Source organism: Brachyhypopomus gauderio, chromosome 13, assembly GCF_052324685.1.
Source record: "Brachyhypopomus gauderio isolate BG-103 chromosome 13, BGAUD_0.2, whole genome shotgun sequence".
In the NCBI taxonomy this organism is placed as follows: Eukaryota; Metazoa; Chordata; class Actinopteri; order Gymnotiformes; family Hypopomidae; genus Brachyhypopomus; species Brachyhypopomus gauderio.
In genome coordinates this window covers 11,874,103-11,894,750 of record NC_135223.1, presented here as the reverse complement: position 1 = coordinate 11,894,750, position 20,648 = coordinate 11,874,103, and the positions used below count along the sequence as shown (strand labels likewise).

The 20,648-nt window shown below is 44.9% G+C and overlaps 2 protein-coding genes across 4 annotated transcripts in view; both read right to left on the bottom strand.

The window, feature by feature from the left end:
* Positions 1–455: 455 nt before the first annotated feature.
* ccdc78 (coiled-coil domain containing 78) lies at positions 456–9,531 on the bottom strand. Its single transcript, XM_076970929.1, has 14 exons — positions 9,298–9,531; positions 8,109–8,222; positions 7,570–7,656; positions 7,137–7,469; positions 5,807–5,863; positions 5,354–5,436; positions 4,260–4,338; positions 3,305–3,430; positions 1,646–1,827; positions 1,393–1,567; positions 1,220–1,248; positions 1,067–1,136; positions 815–915; positions 456–722 (listed from the first exon to the last, which is right to left on the bottom strand). Exons 1-14 carry the CDS (start codon positions 9,367–9,369, stop codon positions 593–595), a joined length of 1,638 nt encoding a protein of 545 aa, XP_076827044.1. The 5' UTR covers positions 9,370–9,531; the 3' UTR covers positions 456–592.
* A 1,530-nt stretch (positions 9,532–11,061) lies between these two features.
* The window catches only part of ift140 (intraflagellar transport 140 homolog (Chlamydomonas)), a 44,506-nt gene continuing 34,919 nt past the window's right edge, over positions 11,062–20,648 (bottom strand). For 2 of the 3 annotated variants that reach the window (XM_076970926.1, XM_076970928.1), the window contains 11 exons: positions 19,608–19,785; positions 18,953–19,143; positions 18,328–18,423; positions 18,105–18,237; positions 16,672–16,944; positions 15,543–15,725; positions 15,157–15,363; positions 14,687–14,899; positions 14,371–14,537; positions 12,065–12,206; positions 11,062–11,785 (listed from right to left, as the gene is read on the bottom strand). In XM_076970926.1, coding sequence (XP_076827041.1) covers positions 11,570–11,785; positions 12,065–12,206; positions 14,371–14,537; positions 14,687–14,899; positions 15,157–15,363; positions 15,543–15,725; positions 16,672–16,944; positions 18,105–18,237; positions 18,328–18,423; positions 18,953–19,143; positions 19,608–19,785 — 1,999 coding nt within the window. In that variant the 3' untranslated portion in view covers positions 11,062–11,569. The remainder of the gene's footprint in view (positions 11,786–12,064; positions 12,207–14,370; positions 14,538–14,686; positions 14,900–15,156; positions 15,364–15,542; positions 15,726–16,671; positions 16,945–18,104; positions 18,238–18,327; positions 18,424–18,952; positions 19,144–19,607; positions 19,786–20,648) is intronic. The other variant, XM_076970927.1, reaches the window with a different exon arrangement.

Here is a 20,648-nt window from a genome sequence, read left to right as displayed (position 1 = left end):
TTTTCTGAACATAATCAGATTATCCAGTAAAACAAAATAAAACGAATAATTAGTGTGTGTGTTTACAGAATTATATACCAGCTGTGTGTGATGATGTCACTCATAAATGACATCACACAGTTTTGGTGATTTTTTTGCTCAATGGCTCGTGAAATTGACATGAGCTTTACAAACATTCCACACATAGTTTCTCAAGAGGACCTGCATAATGTTTCGGTCTCACTCCACACTTACACACATGCATGCCCAGGCGTGATTGTGTGCGTACACACGCAAACAGGCACACACACACACACACACACACACACACACACACACACACACACACACACACACACACACACACAAACACAAACACATATATGCATGCACATGCAAACAGGCATATACACAGCTATGTGTCCAGAAAGAGATTTTCTTTATTTTCAATAGGATATGTGATTCAGTATGTAACTTCCAAATCATGCAGGAGTAATAATGTTATTTTACATCAATTCTGTGATTAAACCAAATCACAAAAGTGGTCTAGATCAGTCAGTGATACTAAAATTCAGTAGTAGTTTTTAGTGACGTAACTTATTTGACCAATGAACTATATTTCATGGCTGGTCTTTTTAAGTGACTTGCGTAGGGGGTGGAGCTTAGGGAGCTCTGCACTCTGTGATCTGCCTGACTCTAATCCCAGCAGTCTCCTCCGTAACCAAGTGATTTCCAATTTATACCTAGGCATACACACACACACACACACACACACACTATATTACTTGTCATCTGAGGCTGTCCTATATGTAGCATTATGAGTGACACCATTTACCTGCCCAGGTGATTGTCCACATATTCTTGTAACTCAGACACCTGCTCCTCAGCAACTGTTGTCCTGGTGATGAGCTGCACACGCTCCCTCTCATGGGCTTCCTGCAGGAGTGTTTCTTTCATGGAGTTTCATTTAAGTATTGTTACTGGGTGGTGCTATGATAACATGACTGTTGCTGTTGTTACATGTGGAGGGCTGGGACAGTTATTGCTATGGGTAAATTTTGGACAGTGGTCATGTCACCATGGTTACCTGTGTAGCATTGGTGATTTCTCTGAGTTGTTTCCTAATGTCACCCCACATCTCCTCAGTCAGTCCTGCTCTGCTCAACATTTCAGAAACATTTAGCAAACACTTCAGTACATTCAGGAAACAATTATTTTTGGCAGAAATGAGGACACTGACCTCTGAGATGGTTGGGACAATACTGCAACCTGAACACACAGAAAGCAATGATCAACAATGTTTTCAAACATACACACACACACACACACACACACACACACACACACACACACACACACACACACACACACACACACACACACACACACACACACACACACACACACACACACCTGTTCATGCACAACTTTTAGCTGGGTCTCCAGTCGAGCTTTATCCTGTCTCAACTTCTGTAGTTCCCTCTCTGTCTCTCCTGTAAGCTCCGCCTCCACAGGGCTGAAGTCCGCCTCCGGTGGCCCCGGCTCCAGAGCAAGATCAGTGTGAGACAGGATCTGCTCTCGCTGCATTCTGGGAAATAGAATTCAACCATTCTGTACTTGCTACTCTGGATGTGTGTGTGTGTGTGTGTTTGTGTTTGTTATTAACCTGTATGCAGTGAGCAGTAGCTGGTGTGTGTTTCTCAGCTTGTGGAGGCGTTTGCGGTACGTCCGTACAGCAGTAGTTAGCTGTTCCTCTCTGGAGTGATACGACTCCCGCACCTCCTTCAGCATAGAGTCAACAAACTCCTTCAGCCGCACACTATTGTCGCCCACAGCCTGCACACACTCCTGAGCAAGTACACACACACACACACGCATGCAAAGATATATAAATACAACCCATACACACACACACAGCAGCAAAAGCTCATCATTTCTGACTTATGTCCTGTGTATGTGGAGATCCGTGTGTAGTGTCTATGTGTTGTTGGAAATATGATCTAGGGTCAGAGTGTGTGTCTGGTGTTGTGTAATTGTGTCTCTTGTGCTGTTGTGTTGTGATATGTGATACAATTCTAAACAAATCAGGCTTTGTGTGTGTGTGTCCGTATATATCATAATGTTGTGCATGTAGTGTACAAGTTGGGATCTGTGTGTATGTGTGTACCGTAATGTTATGCATGTAGTGTACAAGTTGGGATCTGTGTGTACCGTAATGTTATGCATGTAGTGTACAAGTCGGGATCTGTGTGTGTGTGTGTGTGTGTGTGTGTGTGTGTGTGTGTGTACCGTAATGTAATGTTGATCATTGCTTACTACAACCCATCTCGCCCTTTGCACTCCCAAAATGCAGGATTTCTCCTAGTTCCAAAAATTAGTAAGACTACAGCCGGAGGTAGAGCTTTCTCCTTTAAAGCCCCTCAATTATGGAACAGCCTTCCAGCTCCAATCCGAGATTCTGACACAGTTCCAATCTTTAAATCTAGACTTAAGACTCACCTATTTAATCAATTCTTCAGTTAATATTCATTCCCCTTGTAAGGTGTGGGGCTCGGGAGCCCCAAGACGTTGAGATTTCTGGTAATCTGAGATGTTGATGCCGTCATCCAGCTGTGTCATGGCATCACTCTATTTGTGACAATGATTTGACTGGAAAGCAATGTCTCAGTGAGCCCTCATGACTGTAGTCACCTCTGAACCCCTCCCTTTAGTTATGCTGCTATAACTGCCGGAGCCACATGCTAATTACTGGCACGTGAGCTATGTATGTTTAAATCAATGGTTGTTTAAATTGATGTTCACACACTCAACCTGTATTGTCTATCTTTTTGCATGCTTCTACCTAAGACAATTGCATGCAAGCACCTACAAGCACCTGGGAGATGGTCTGGCTTGCCGATGGATTTACTGATGCCGGGGTTGGTTGTGCCATTGCCGCGAGAGGACGTGCTGATGCTAGCTCCTACCTGAGGCTCACCATCTGCACTGAAGGGACTGTGACTACTTGGCCGGGGAACTAGAACCATAACTATAATTATAGAACCACCTTTTGACCACAAATATGGACTTGTGCTAATGGGCTGCCCAATGGAGGATGGGTTCCCTTCTGAGTCTTGGTCCTCTCTAGGTTTCCTAATTCCTACCATCTTAGGGAGATTTTTCTTGCCACTGTTGCCTTTGGCTTGGACGCATACAATTGTAAAGCTGCTTTGTGACATGTGTTGTAAAAAGCACTATATAAATACATTTGACTTTTACTTTAATGTATGTATTGTACAAGTTGGGATATGTGTGTGTGTGTGTATGTGTGTGTGTATGTGTGTACCGTAATGTCATGTATGTAGTGTACAAGTCGGGCTCTGTATTCCTGGTTGAGCTCCTTCAGGTGATTCTGTAGTTTAGAGTTGTCAGCTTCCACCTGACCCAGCTGGAACTGAGACATTATAAGAGTCTTCACACACACACACACACACACACACACACACACACACACGCACACGCACACGCACACGCACACGCACACGCACACGCACACACACACACACACACACACACACACACACTAGTTACACTGTGTATACACTTTAAAAGCAGATATTCCATAGATTTACACTTCTCCAAAATGAACAATAAAAGCAGTAAAAAGAAAAGAAAGGGTTTCTTATCAAATGCTAAACTACTGCTACTAAAAGTAGGTCCTCATCAAAAATACAGAAAGTGGTGTGTCACTGCTACTGCAGTCACACTCAGGTGGGAGGACAGTGCTCCCTGGTGGTTCATCACTGCTACTGCTGCCACACAAAGACAAGAGGATAGTGGTCCTTGGTGGTGTGCCACTGTTACTGCAGTCAGAAAATGTGTTATTCTATGGTTATTGTATGTGGTGAGGTTGGTGTGTGAGTGTGGCTAGGTTGACTGTGAAGGCAAAAGTGTGTGAGAGGGGTGTTAATGAAATAATGCTTTGCCCTGATTGTGAAATGGCTTGAAGACTTTGTTTATAGACAGAATTAAAATATCAATAATATATATCTTACCTGATGATATATAACAAAACTGATCGAAAAGGAATGTACAGGGAAGAAGGCTGTTTTGCCTGGGGTCAGGGGTTAGTATCTTTTTCACCTGGGAGGGGGGGGGGGGCATGCCCTCACAAATCCCCTCACAAATCCCCTCTCAAAGCCTTGTGTATACTGTGTTTGCGCATGTGTGTGTGTGTGTGTGTGTGTGTGTGTGTGTGTGTGTGTGTGTGTGTGTGTGTGTGTGTGTGTGTGCATGCTCACGGCCGACTGCTGTGCCAGCTCCTGTTGTGTGTTACGGAGAGCTCTCGTACTCTCCTGCTGTTCCTTTCCCATCGCCACACTGAGTCAGAGAGAGATCCCACACACACACACACACACACACGCACACACGCACACACGCACACACACACACACGCACACACACACACACACACACACACACACACACACACACACACACAGTTTGTATTGTTTTTATTTGCCTACAGAGCAGGAAGGCCACAGCAAGACTGAGTTTCACATGACCTTGCACATCACATGACCATACCTGTCACATGACCATACCTGTCACGTGAACATGCATGTCACTCAGAAACTGTTCACTGCCTGTGTGAACAGCCTCTCTGGACACTAGGGTTTGGGCTGAGTAAAGTCCTGCAGTCACATACAAACTTACCATGTAGATATACATGCATACTAACATGTACACACACAGACTACCATGTAGACCAAGGGTGAGCAATCAATTTTCCCAAGGGCCACAAGAAAACTGGACTGGTTTTAGAGTGCTAGACTAATATACTTAATTCAGTTCTGCACTACACAAATATACTGTATACAGCAAATGAAACATTACAATGAAACAGTGAAAATGTGGAGGACAGAATTATATTATTATATAATTTGTAAAATTGTATTAAAATAAATATTTAGAAGTCCATTCCTTGTTAAAAGTGCATTCTGTATCAGTCTTTCTTTTTTACTGCTAGCTCACATGTAGAGCTACGAGGTAATTTCTTGAAAGATGTCCAACACATTCACAGACACATTTGAGTGAAGGAGCAAGAGTGAACTGACTGGCCAAACGCAAATGTAACAAATCGGCTGTCTTCAAAATAAAAGCAGTGTAGTTTTATTTCATGCACCTATGACAGTGTAATAGATGTCAGTCACACATTTACTTTTAACTTCTAATTTCGATCTCACACAGGCTGGTCAGATAGTCAGAGGGCCAGATGTGGCCCGTGGGCCATACAATGCCCAGGTCTGGTGTAGACATACATACAGACTGCCATGTAGACATACAGACTGCTGTGTAGACTCGCTCACACTCTTGCTCAAACAAACATGCTCACATTTTCTCCTCTAATTGCTGTTGCATTTCTTCATAGCTTTTTCTCATCATCTCTATTTCCTTCCTCAGTTCATTCTGAGCCTGCTATGAATGATAAAAACACACACACCCACCCACACACCCATCGAAGCACACACACACCCACACATCCGAACACCCGCACACACACCCATCGAAGCACACACACAAACATACACACACACAGACATCATGTTAAGCATATAACCACACCAGCAATGTTCACAACACATGACACACACACAATGTTAAGATACCAAACAGACACATCACCAAGATCTTGGTCACAGAATGTCTGGACGTCCGTAGTAAGTCTAATATACAGAATACATGTGTGGAAAGACAATCATCCTGATAACAGGCACTAAAACATACAGATAGACACACAGGCACACATACAAACATGCTACACGCATGATAACGCAGGTGCTCTCACAGGCTGAACATCTGTTTGCTTGATGGCACCATCTTGTGCTCGGACCAGCTCCTCTGGCTGAAACCAAACACACAGGGGGTCAGAGTGCATGTAGTAGAAAGACAGTGTGTGACTTCCTGTGTGAGAGAAAGAGGGAGAGAGATGTGATGTACAGACATGTGCACAAGGGAGTGTGGATGTGTGAGACATGTTACATATAGTGTGTGTGTCAAAGCTTTTTCATCTTTTCTATTTCCTCCACCCACACATCCAAACACATTGTGAGAGAAATTATACCATATTGCTAATGTCAGTTAAGATTACAAAAGAACATTATAATTTAGTACGTAATTCTGAATAGTGTGATTCAGTATGTAATCATGTACTTCTGTATGTGTGTATATATTGTAACCTGTGTCAGAGGAATGTGCAGAGACAGGAAAGCTCCATATTAGGAGGAACTGTACTGTAGACTGTAAATATGTGATAACAACTCAGCCTGCTAAAACTGTATAAAGGAGATAGGACTGCCCTCTCTCCTAAGAGTTCTTGTTCTAGACGAGACTCTCATGCTTTTTAACTTTTGTAATAAAACTCTCTTTTAACCACGTCTGAGTCCTCATCTATTTTCAGGAAATTTCACGACAAATTGGCGTTACGAACGAGGGTCAAAAGAGGCACCCCGGAGAGACAGTGACTGATCTTCGAGGACGCTCCCCGAGGGAAAAAATACCTGGCAGGGCTGGGCAAAGTGGGAACCCCACGAGAAAAGGGAAAGTACTTATCCAGGAAGTGACATCACTGCCCGTCTCCAGAGGTGTTCGTCACCCAATCTCACAGGCCGAAATGGAAATATTTAGTAAGGAATTTTAACCTTTTTTTTTCTAAAACGTAATTAGACGTAATTAGACGTAAAACGTAATTAGTAATTTTGTGAAAGGCTAGTCTCGGTTAGACTCCAGTCGGGCTGGGAGACCTGTTTGCTTTGTTGTTATGAGGAGCGGAACCAGATTTTGAGGACATTTTAAGACGTGTTTAAAGGACCAAGGTTTGGCTTAACAACAAAAAAGAAAGTGAGGGAACCATGGGGAAGACCAAGGAGAGGCTGAGTAGTATAATTTACCAAATAACAAGAAATTATGGAGAAAATAACTCGACATGTGGGATTCAGAGCTAAGCATTATGGGTTTGGTTCAAAGGGAACACTGAGCGTAGGCTGACACACACACATAAAGTGCTGTGTGTGTGTAGAAGTGTGTGTAGAAGATGCATGTATAGTGCTGTGTGTGTGTGTGTGTGTGTGTGTGTGTGTGTGTGTGTGTGTGGAAGATGCCCACATAATGCAACTTACATCCACCCTGCTGTGGGCCACCCTGGTGAGGAGTGCTTGCACTCTCTCCACCTCGAGTTTGTGCTTGTGTGAACGTTCACGTTCACGCAGGAGTGTGTCATGTGTGTGTGCAAGGGCCAAAAGCTCTTTGCTCAGCTCATGTGAGTGTGTGATCTCTCCATCCAGTGCGTCTCTCAGAAACAGGAAGTTGCTCTTCAGAGATCTGTACTCCTCCACCACGTCTTTCTCATTATCCTCTGCAATCCGTAACCGTGCCAACGCAGACTCTGCCTCCGCCTTGGACCTCCTTTGATCTGCCTCCAGTGATGAGACCACCGCCTCCTGACACAGCATCTGAGGGGGGGGGGGGGGGGGGGGGGGGGGGGGCAGGAATGAATAGAGAGGACGCTCCTCCACCAGTTCCTCATCAGCTCTTCAAATGTGTGTATCTTACCTTATTTTTCAGCTCAAATATCTCTGTTTCATACTTTTCTCTCATTTTGTTGGCTTCAATTCGCACATCCACAAGGTCTCTGGAGATCTAACACACAGACCTTTTTATCTTGAACAGGAACACATCCACACAGCCACACCCAGCCCCACACATATCAGAGCCCCTTTCATTAACACATCCACACAGCCACTCCCACCCCACACGTATCAGAGCCCACCTTCAGTAACACATCCACACAGTCACACCCACCCCACACGTATCAGAGCCCACCTTCAGTAACATATCCACACAGTCACACCCACCCCACACGTATCAGAGCCCACCTTCAGTAACACATCCACACAGCCACACACAGCCCCACACACGTATCAGAGCCCACCTTCAGTAACACATCCACACAGCCACACACAGCCCCACACGTATCAGAGCCCACCTTCAGTAACACATCCACACAGCCACACCCACCCCACACGTATCAGAGCCCACCTTCAGTAACACATCCACACAGCCACACCCACCCCACACGTATCAGAGCCCACCTTCAGTTTCTCCTCTTCACTCTGTACTAGTTGGGCGGATAGGTCACTGGTCACGTCGTCCTGCACGGATCCCAACGTGCTGAACAGCCGTTCGCTCCTGTCACGCAGCTGCACCTGCACATCACGCGCTGTCTATGCTTTTAAAACAGACTACAGCAGTGAAGGTTCCTGACCATCTGAACTGGGGGGGCCAGACTGGCACTAGTAGTTCTGTTAGAGGGGTCAATTACTTTACTTATGGTGCATTTAAGAATCAAGTAAACATTGAATATTAATCAACATTTTACAGTTTTCCTTTATAAAAAGATTAATAAATGATTACCATTCAATGGTTTCACTTTTGAATTATTTGCTTTACAATATTATCAACTATCAATCATAATAATGAATCAATTATCAATATTATTCTTGCAAAACGTTTTCTTGCTTGTTTATTCTGCTCAGACTGTGCATTAATTGTGCATTAATTGTAAATCCAGATGCATTAATTGTGCATTAATTGTAAATCCAGATGCATTAATTGTGCATTAATTGTAAATCCAGATGCATTAATTGTGCATTAATTGTAAATCCAGATGCATTAATTGTGCATTAATTGTAAATCCCTCCCTATTTTTTAGTCACTTTCTTGCGGAATCCAGTTGCTGAGTCAAATACTGGCGGAGTTTTGGGGGAGGACTGAAGTGTCTGCATGCACATCAATACACAGGTGTTTTTTTTTTGTATTGTACCAGTTCGCCATAACTGAATTTTCTGGCTGACTTTCTGCATGAGTCTTTATTATTTGTTTAAGAAGTGCGATATATCACATTTTCTCTTCATTTTTGTACATAACTATGGAGCAAACTGCGTTAGTCATATATCTAGTTAGCCGACTATCTGGCTAGTTACATGCAACTATAAAGTACATTATGTGCAGCACATTCTCAACATCACTAACCTAGATGACTACGTGTTGCCAACTCCTCACTAAGGAAAGCAGCTATTTGCTGTCCTAAAAGTAGTCGCGAAATGACATACCCCCCTAAAAAGAGCTAGATGGGTCTGAATACTCGCTAAATAATGGTAATACTGCAATAATTAAAAATTTACTTGAGTATTTTTTTGTAGTAACGACACTAGTCTTCATTCAGTATTCTAGCAAAATTCGTTATATTACTTTTTAACAAGCAAACATAAAACATCTTACGTTCTCGTCGGTCAATAAACGCATTTGTTCGTAAAGCTCTTTCAGTGAATTCTCCCTTTTCTCCGCATCCATTCTTTAAACCTGTATTAATCTTAATGTACAATTCGTGGACATTCGTGGCGTCTCCACAAACAGTGGCGCGTTGCCATGTACACAGGTGCGAGACTTGTGAGAGTTGTAACTTTGCCAATGACTTGTATAGTCAGGAACTGTATGCGTCCATGTTTTGACTACCGTTGTCTTAAGTTCACACGTGGACGAATACATAAAAACTAGATTTGAATTTCCTGAAGGACATACCAGAGGGCTTGAAAAGGTGTGCTCTGTTCTGACTAAGGTTAATATGACTATGACTAATGAGTGAGGACGCATAAGGTCAATACCCTGCCTGGGACCAATATTTGAGTAGTGTGTGTAGAGTCTAGTGTGTATTAAGCTGTGTGTGGTGTGTGGGAATGCATGTGGTGTTTATGAAAATTTGTTGGAAAAATGTGTATGACTTTGTGTAGTGTTTATGGTGTATAGGTTGTATATGGTGAGTATTGTGTATTAGTGTGTGTGTGTGCGTGTGTGTAACGTTGTGTTGTGTGTGTGAAGGTGTGTATTATAGTGTGTGCAGTGTGTGCGTGTATCCATGTTGTGTTTATGAAGATGTGTACAATGTGTATACGGTGTGTGCATAGTGTGTGTCTCTGTTTGTGTGTCTGTGTAGTTGAAGAACACCTTAGGTATGTGTCTGTCTGTGTGGTGTGAGAGACAGTGATTGTGCATGATTGAAGGTGCATATATGACATTTTATTACAGAAATAAATCTTGTTTTTCTTTTACTGTAAAAAAGAGGTTAGTTGAATCAACATTTATGCCTGTAATAGATTGTGGAGATACTTTGTATATGCATGCTCCTGTGTACTGTTTGAGCATACTGGACAGTGTGTATCACAGTGCTTTGCGTTTTATAACAAACTGCCAACCACTTACCCATCATTGTTTGTTGTATACAAAAGTGAATTGGACTTTGTTGCAGGTACGACTTCTACATTGGTATATTTTTATTTATAAAGTGCTAATTGGTAATCTGCCTAATTATTTATCCTGTATTTTAAATAGAAGGCAGGGTTTGCTCAGACTTTGTTTGAGTGAGTTTTTGCAACTTGAGTGAGCCGGGAAAGACTGCCTTTAGCTTTGCTGCTCCATACACGTGGAACTTGTTACAGAAGGATATAAAAATTAAGGACACTGATTCTTTGAGCAGATTTAAGACCCTGACCAGTCGGGTCCAGATCATGTGTTTGTGTGTTTTAATTGATTTTATGTGAGATTGTTTGAGATTCTGGAAAGTACTTTGGAATGTTGTAATTTGTACTGCTGCTCGGTCTATCTTGGCCAGGTCTCCCTTGTAAAAGAGATCTTGTACCTCAAGGGACTAACCTGGTTAAATAAAGGCAAATAAAAAAATTAAAAGGTCGCCGATGATATGAAGGCCTTCATCGAAACTCAGGGGTTTGACCGTGTCGTGGGTCGAGTTGATGTCGTCGAGAAGCGAGGCCAGGGAGTGATATGTGTCAGCCGTGCGCTGTGGGACGATGAAAAAGACACCTTCCTCACTCTGAGACACGAGATCCAACACCTACTCGCGGTTGGAACTGTGTTCGCCATATACTTTGAATAACGAGAGCATTATATAAGAGTGTTACATAAGAGTGTGATGACGAATAGTTGCTGTGCTGAGTATATTTCTCAGTAATGAGAATAATTGTAACAAGATACACTGAATAGAATTTTGCTTTATTAAACTCTAAATGCTGTACAAGATATACAAAATGTTAAACTTGTGTGGTCATAAATGTATAAAACTGAATTAAACTAAAATAATAATTGTCAAATAAGACATACACAGCTCTCAAACCTTAGTGTGTGTGTGTGTGTGTGTGTGTGTGTGTGTGTGTGTGTGTGTGTGTGTGTGTGTGTGTGTGTGTGTGTGTGTGTGTGTGTGTGTGTGTGTGTGTGTGTGAGAGACTGTACTTGGGTAGTGACTGGAGTCTCCATTCTCCATTACTGAAGGCATAAACAATGGTCACTGTAATTAAGGCAACCTGCAGATTAACATTACACCAACCCTGATACACTATCATGTAATGTTCTCTAATTAATGTCTCATTAATTAGATGTGATACATGACAGACCAGCAGACCTGGTATCACTGTATTCATGCATATATGACTGTGCGTGGTTTGGAATACACAGATATTATATAAATATATTGTGGCCCTCCTCAGTTGTTCAGATTTTCATCTTCCTCCACTTCATCTTCGTCCTCTCCGTCACTGTGGGTGTATGTACCATCTGTGTCACGATGTGTGTGTGTGGTCTCTGCCAGGTTGAGGCGAACTCCAGCACTCTGTAGAATCTCCAGACTGTGCGGGCTCACATACACACTCATGTTTACTGTAGGGTACAGACGCTTTAGCTCCTCCACCCTGGCCCAAGCCTGCAACATACACACACACACACACACACACACACACACACACACACACACACACACACACACACACACACACACACACACACACACACACAAACACAAACACACACACACACGTTCAAACACACACACAAACACACACAAACACATACACATACAAACAAACAATCTTTTGGTTACTTTTATTATTCAGGTAAAAGCATAAAATGTGCTTTTCCATCAGACACACAAACCCCACACAGGGGGACTCCAGCCCCACACCCAGTACATGGTCCTGCTCACCTTCTGGAGGCTGCCCTGCTGACAGTGGTGCTCTATGAGGAAGCCAAACACATCCCCAACCCGCACTGCAGGGTCCAGGTCCGGCTCCTCCAACAGAGACTCACACTCCTGTACAGCTCCAGACGGGTCTTCCTCATACAACCTGTGTATACACACACACACGCACGCGTGCGCGCACACACACAGACGCGCACACGCGCGGACACACACACATCAGAAAAATAGCCAGTGCTTTGCTCTTTTTAAGATGTGTGTTTCTGTTACATTCTGGGCTTTCCTGTGTCCACTGTGTGTGTTACCTGCGTGCCTGTATGAACCTGCGGATGAGCGTGGTCTGGTGTGTGTGTGTTACCTGCGTGCCTGTATGAACCTGCGGATGAGCGTGGTCTGGTGTGTGTGTTACCTGCGTGCCTGTATGAACCTGCGGGTGAGCGTGGTCTGGTGTGTGTGTGTTACCTGCGTGCCTGTATGACCCTGCGGATGAGCGTGGTCTGGTGTGTGTGTTATCTGCGTGCCTGTATGAACCTGCGGATGAGCGTGGTCTGGTGTGTGTGTTACCTGCGTGCCTGTATGAACCTGCGGATGAGCGTGGTCCGGTGTGTGTGTTACCTGCGTGCCTGTATGAACCTGCGGATGAGCGTGGTCTGGTGTGTGTGTTACCTGCGTGCCTGTATGAACCTGCGGATGAGCGTGGTCTGGTGTGTGTGTTACCTGCGTGCCTGTATGAACCTGCGGATGAGCGTGGTCCGGTGTGTGTGTTACCTGCGTGCCTGTATGAACCTGCGGATGAGCGTGGTCCGGTGTGTGTGTGTTACCTGCGTGCCTGTATGAACCTGCGGATGAGCGTGGTCTGGTGTGTGTGTTACCTGCGTGCCTGTATGAACCTGCAGATGAGCGTGGTCTGGTGTGTGTGTTACCTGCGTGCCTGTATGAACCGGCGGATGAGCGTGGTCTGGTGTGTGTGTGTTACCTGCGTGCCTGTATGAACCTGCGGATGAGCGTGGTCTGGTGTGTGTGTTACCTGCGTGCCTGTATGAACCTGCGGATGAGCGTGGTCTGGTGTGTGTGTTACCTGCGTGCCTGTATGAACCTGCGGATGAGCGTGGTCCGGTGTGTGTGTTACCTGCGTGCCTGTATGAACCTGCGGATGAGCGTGGTCTGGTGTGTGTGTTACCTGCGTGCCTGTATGAACCTGCGGATGAGTGTGGTCCGGTGTGTGTGTTACCTGCGTGCCTGTATGAACCTGCGGATGAGCGTGGTCTGGTGTGTGTGTGTTACCTGCGTGCCTGTATGAACCTGCGGATGAGCGTGGTCTGGTGTGTGTGTTACCTGCGTGCCTGTATGAACCTGCGGGTGAGCGTGGTCTGGTGTGTGTGTGTTACCTGCGTGCCTGTATGACCCTGCGGATGAGCGTGGTCTGGTGTGTGTGTTATCTGCGTGCCTGTATGAACCTGCGGATGAGCGTGGTCTGGTGTGTGTGTTACCTGCGTGCCTGTATGAACCTGCGGATGAGCGTGGTCCGGTGTGTGTGTTACCTGCGTGCCTGTATGAACCTGCGGATGAGCGTGGTCTGGTGTGTGTGTTACCTGCGTGCCTGTATGAACCTGCGGATGAGCGTGGTCCGGTGTGTGTGTTACCTGCGTGCCTGTATGAACCTGCGGATGAGCGTGGTCTGGTGTGTGTGTTACCTGCGTGCCTGTATGAACCTGCGGATGAGCGTGGTCTGGTGTGTGTGTTACCTGCGTGCCTGTATGAACCTGCGGATGAGCGTGGTCTGGTGTGTGTGTTACCTGCGTGCCTGTATGAACCTGCGGATGAGCGTGGTCCGGTGTGTGTGTTACCTGCGTGCCTGTATGAACCTGCGGATGAGCGTGGTCCGGTGTGTGTGTGTTACCTGCGTGCCTGTATGAACCTGCGGATGAGCGTGGTCTGGTGTGTGTGTTACCTGCGTGCCTGTATGAACCTGCGGATGAGCGTGGTCCGGTGTGTGTGTTACCTGCGTGCCTGTATGAACCTGCGGATGAGCGTGGTCTGGTGTGTGTGTGTTACCTGCGTGCCTGTATGAACCTGCGGATGAGCGTGGTCTGGTGTGTGTGTTACCTGCGTGCCTGTATGAACCTGCGGATGAGCGTGGTCTGGTGTGTGTGTTACCTGCGTGCCTGTATGAACCTGCGGATGAGCGTGGTCTGGTGTGTGTGTTACCTGCGTGCCTGTATGAACCTGCGGATGAGCGTGGTCTGGTGTGTGTGTGTTACCTGCGTGCCTGTATGAACCTGCGGATGAGCGTGGTCTGGTGTGTGTGTTACCTGCGTGCCTGTATGAACCTGCGGATGAGCGTGGTCCGCTGTGTGAGCTCTGTAAGTCGTTCTTCTGTGTCTCCTTCACTGCGGCTCTTCGCTTTAGACAGACACTTACACGCCTCCGTCAGAGCACCCAGCGCCTTCTCATAGTTCTGATAGTCATCAATCTCCACCTGTGTGCAGGCACGCACACACACGCACACACACACATACATGCACACAGACATGCACACACATAAGCAGAAATTAATTGCTTCACTTGATATTGCATGGGAGGTCAAACAAATACAAATAAACAAAGCCAACACACACACACACTCACCTGTGCACAGGCCTCATAGAAACCAGCCAGGAGGTCCAGGGCTCGTCCTTTGGTGTAGAAGCCAATGATATTCTTCATGATCTCTGGATCTTTCCGCCAGTCCAGAGACTGTAGGTAGTTAGCTGCCAGCACATAGATGTCCTTCTGCCGAGACACACCTGCGAAAAATACAATCTTCTCTGTGTCGCCCGACTTCAGGAGCGCCCGCATCGCCTGCCACAGGACACACCACACACACAAGACAGGACATCACAGTGAGCAAAAGAGACAGGACAATACATCACACAGCCTATAATGGACCTGCAGGGCAGAAATGTACAGTCTGTTCATTCTGACAGTATTATAGAAACACCAGGACTATCATAAACTACTACAAACTACAGAATACATTAATTGTTAGATGTTTATTTACAATCCTGTGTGTTACTGGGAGTGTTGACCCAGTATTAACGTGTGTGTTTATGTCATACCTTTGTCTTTTTACCAGCTTGTGTGTATTTCTTGGTTGCTAGGTGATAATTGCCCTGGCGCATGCAGCAGTCTGCGATTTGCTCCAGCAGTTCTTTACGCTCCGCCTCTAACAGATGGGTGGAGCCTCGGGACACGGTCATGCTCTCAGCAATATCCTCTGTGATGGTCAAATTCTGGTCCAAACACAACTGTAGGGCCTCAGGATACTAAACACACACATACAGATACACACAATGAAACATAATTGTATGTTTGAGTTGGGGGGGGTGAGCGGGGGTTGTACGTGTATATATGTTTATGCACGTGTTTTTGTGTGTGCATGTGTGTGTGTGTGTGTATGTGTACATGTGTGCATGTGTGTGTGTGTAAACATATGCGTGTGTACCTTCTTGGCAGCCACCAGCAGTTCCACAGCTTTCTGGTACTGCGCGTGTTTAATGAAGAAATCAGAGCAGCGCGCCAAGAGGACGGGGTCGCTGTTCTCATTCAGGTCCTCTGCAATCAGCTGCAACGCCCCAAACTGCTCTGTGGCAAAAGCCAGTTCCAGAGCCTTAGAAACATGGCCGGCCTAAAGGCAGAGTGGACACACACACACACACACACACACACACACACAGAGTGAGAAATTATATGCTGATAGAGGAAGAGAGAAGCAGAGACAGTAAATGAGAGAGATTTCAAGGCAGTCAATGTAGGACAGACAAAAGAGAAGTGCTCTTACTATTTAGCTTTATGGTTTGAGATAATAATTTTGAGTAAATTTGAGGTAATAATTATTTTATAAGCATGACTGTCATGACCCGACTCCTATAGCTAAAGTGCTTGACCTCTGCTGAACTCTGAGAGATGAACTCACTACCAGCAGGGTTGGCAGCTCCCCTCTCCTCCCTAAGAGACAGAAGGGAGCTTGCGTCTTCAGTAAAGGGTGATGTGACTACTTCCCACCACTGAGTGGCGCTAAAAGCAGCTTGACATTTGGGTCTCCTGTTAAAAAAAGTCATTCAATAACTTATGTATAACCTATTTGCTGTACTGACTTATGATTGATTTTGATTATCCTAGGCAACAAAATCAGAACTATTTGCTTCCTAAACTAAAATATATCCTTATAGCACTTTTTATGTTGACTTATCACATATAGTATCTAAGGGAAAGGTTAGGTAAAATATTTTATAAATATAAATATATAAATAAAATAAAATATAAATGTTATAAATATATATTATTTATAACACTGTTATTACACTTAAATCAATATATTATTTTTGCCTATATTTGTAATTGAGAAAGTACCTGTGTGTGTGAGAAGTGTAGATAGAGTGGTTGAATGGTTGAATATGTGTATATATAGGGCATGTATGAATGTGTATGCTTGAAGAATGTGTATATATATGGGGCATGTATTAATGTGTATATAGGGGTATGGGTGTGTATGTTTGAATGTGCATATATATGGGGCGTGTGTGAATGTGTATATGAGGGTGTGTGTGAGTGTGAGTATGAGTGTGTGTTACCTTGTGATACAGCATTACTGCGCGGTCCATGTGCACTCCTTTCTCCTCATAGTAGCAGGCTGTGTCCATCATGTCTTCAGGGTTGCTAAGCAATGCCAGGTTCATCAGTTGTTCATCCATGTTGTTCTCCTTACAGAGTCGGATGGCGTTGTTGTAGGCCTGCGCACGCGTGTAGAAATGCACCGATTGGCTGATCATCTCCTGGCTCTCGTACTGCCGGGCCACGTGATAGGACGCAGCCCGGTTGCCTGTGCTGTTGGCAATTTCACTGGCCTGGGAAAAAAAAACTGAGTGGATACAGGCACTGTAGTGTTGTGCTGACACACATACTACAGACTAATGCTGGACACAGGTATTGTAGTGTTGTGCTGGACACTGGTATGGTAGTGTTGTGCTGGACACAGGTATTATAGTGTTGTGCTGGACACAGGTATTATAGTGTTGTCCTGGGCACAGGTATGGTAGTGTTGTGCTGGACACAGGTATTATAGTGTTGTCCTGGACACAGGTATTGTAGTGTTGTGCTGGACACACCCTTTAAACTCTACACTTGTTTTCACCAAGTCTCCCACCATGAGCAATTTACATTGCAAACTAACACCTCACATGGAGGACAGTTATTACCAGAGAGGCGTAGTCTCGGCCCTCCCGTGTGTGTTACATGCTATCTCTTTCCTACCACTGAAACAATTTACAAGCTGTTGCTTCCCTACTACTGAAATGTGTTACATGCTTTCTCTTCTCCTCATAGAAACATGTTATCTCTTCCCCACTGAAATGTGCTACATGCTATCACTTCCTCTATAGAAACGTATTACATGCTATCTCTTCCCCTTATTGATATGTTATGTTATCTCTTCCTCTACTGAAACATATGAAACATATAATATGCTATCTCTTCCCCTAATGAAATGTGTTACATGTTATCTATTCCCTTACTGAAACGTGTTACGTTATCTATTCCCCTACTGAAACGTGTTACATGTTATCTATTCCCTTAATGAAACGTGTTACCTGTTATCGATTCCCCTACTGAAACGTGTTACATGTTATTTATTCCCTTACTGAAACATGTTACGTTATCTCTTCCCCTACTGAAACGTGTTACCTGTTATCTATTCCCTTACTGAAACATGTTACATGTTATCTATTCCCCTACTGAAACGTGTTACATGTTATTTATTCCCTTACTGAAACGTGTTACATGTTATCTCTTCCCCTACCGAAACGTGTTACATGTTATGTCTTCCCCTACTGAAACGTGTTACATGTTATCTATTCCCTTACTGAAACATGTTACATGTTATCTATTCCCTTACTGAAACGTGTTACATGTTATATCTTCCCCTACTGAAACGTGTTACATGTTATCTCTTCCCCTACTGAAACGTGTTACATGTTATGTCTTCAAGGGCCAGTTTGATGCATTTTACCTTCTGGATGTTCCGCAGGTAGCAGTGCACACGCACTTGAGAAAGGTAGTCCTGCGCGTAGTCATAGTAACGCAATGCAGACTCCATGTCTGATTGGCTTTCCAGATAATGACCCCACCACTTAAATAGGCTTCTGTTCAACCATGTCAGAGAAAACAGAGGGCTAAGTCCAATCAGGGAAGAGCATTCCAGGTTCCAGAACCAATTACAGCACAGTACTCACTTGTCTTTCATCTTATTGATGTAGATCTCCAAAGACACAATGTCCTCCATCAGCATGCGAGGAACCTCAAACCTGTGTGTGTCAGACCGCTCGTAACTGTAGACAGAGGGGAGAGTACTGTTATTATACATATAGAGTACACTGTTATACACATAGACACTGCTGTTATTACATACATAGAATACACTGTTAGTTTACATAGAGAAGACACTGCTGTCATTATACACATAGAGTAGACTGTTATTTTACACAAAGTAGGCTGTTAGTTTACAAGTAGAAGACACTGCTGTTATTATATACATTCCTTAGCATGCAACTGTGACTGGATCATTTTTGAAATTTTGTGTGCGTGTGTGTGTGAAAATGCATGTATATGTATGGGTTTGGGCATCCATGTATATATTCGTGTGTGAACATGTGTATATATTTATATGTATTTATATATGTATATTAGTGTGTGTTTGTGCACCATTGTGTATATTTGTGTATGTGTGCATGTATATTTGTTAGTTAATGTGTGTGTGTGTGTGTGTGTGTGTGTGTGTGTGTGTGTGTGTGTGTGTGTGTGTGTGTGTGTGTGTGTGTGTGTGTGTGTGTGTGTGTGTGTGTGTGCGCAAATGCTCACTAAGCCAGTGCAAGGGTCTTGTCGGCTGTGGCCTCCAGGTGTTGGGCGTAGTTGTAGTAGGTGGTGCGCAGGTGGATACGATCGTGGGTCTCTGCCGTCTCCACCGCCTGCTGCCACTTACCTGCTGCCTGATAAAACTTATTCAGCAGATCAAAGCGCCCACATGAGCGGAGCAACTGCTCAGCTTCCTCCTACAGCAGGGAAGAGGGAGGAGGGGAGGATGGAGGGAGCAAAAGAAGGAGGGAGAGAGAGAGGGAGGGAGGATGGAGAGAGCAAAAGAAGGAGGGAGAGAGAGAGGGAGGGAGGGAAGGAGGAAAGAGAAGTAGAGAGGAAGGAAGAGATGGGGCAGAAGGAGGGAAGGAAGAAGAGAGGAGGAGACAGAGAGAGAGAAAGGGAGAGAAGGAGGGAGAGACAGAGAGGGAAGGAGAGGAGAAAGTTTGCAGTTTACCAGTATAAGCTGTGCATAGAGTGTGTGCGTGGTATGCATTTGTGTGTGTAGCATGTATTTGTAGTGCAATTGTCTGTGTAGGTTGTCTGTGTAGAATGTGTGTGTATTGGGAGTGTGTGTGTAGTGTATATAGTATATGTTGTGTAATGTAGCGTGTGTGAATGTGTGTGTGTGTGTGTGTGTGTGTGTGTAGTGCATGAGTCTGACCAGCATGCCAAGCTGCGTAGCGAGGATGGCAGTGCGGGCTTCCAGTTCCGGTTCTTTCTTCGCCTCCCTCAGTGCACGTGCTGCCCGCGCGTTACCCATATTCCCCAAACACACATGCGCCACATCCAGACGGCGACTCTTCACACACATCTGAGCCATGTTCTCCCACACGGCTTCACTGGAACACACACACACACACACACACACACACATATATATATAGAAATGTACCAAGACCAATTTAATGATAAGCATAGGTATGATAAGTAAGGTCGGGGACATCCAGGTGTCCATATGCATTACATGGCAATGAAAGCAACTTGGGTGTGCAGGACAGGCTGCTGTGGGCAGTGTGATGGTGTGGTGAGGTGTTGGAGCTGAACTGTAGGGTCAGTGGTAGTGAGGCTACACCTTTCTCTCCCCTTCTGGCGTTGCTTTCATTCCAGTTAATAACTGGCTGCCTCCAACTATGTCAGGAATGACCCGGTCCCCAGTCCCCCCACTCCACCCTAGACTCCTCCTCCAGATCCCAGAATACCTCTCCCAGCATGCTCACTCCTCCCCAGACTCTAACCCCTCCTTAGCATTTACCTCTCGGTCACCCAACTCTAACTCTGTTCTTCCCTCTGTGCTCCATTTTATATCACATCAGCATAACTCTCACCACAAAACATCCCCATCTGTTCTGTATTTAACCCCAAAACACCCCCATCCCCTTATCCACACTCTCTCCCCCTCTCTCTCCTTTAGTAGATACAGATGTGGCCTGTTTATTAGAGCTAGGCAACAGGAAATTCCCGGAATGTTTGGGGGCTCTGAGCTCGGGTAGAAAGAAGAGCAGAGAAACGAGGGGTCCAGAAAATCACAGCGTTCAGCAGAACACACCAGACAGTAGGGCAACTGTCTGATAACACACACCACACAGAACACACCACATAGCAAGACAACTGTCTGATAACAAACACCACACAGAACACACCATACAGCAGTACAACTGTCTGATAACACACACCACACAGAACACACCAGACAGTAGGACAA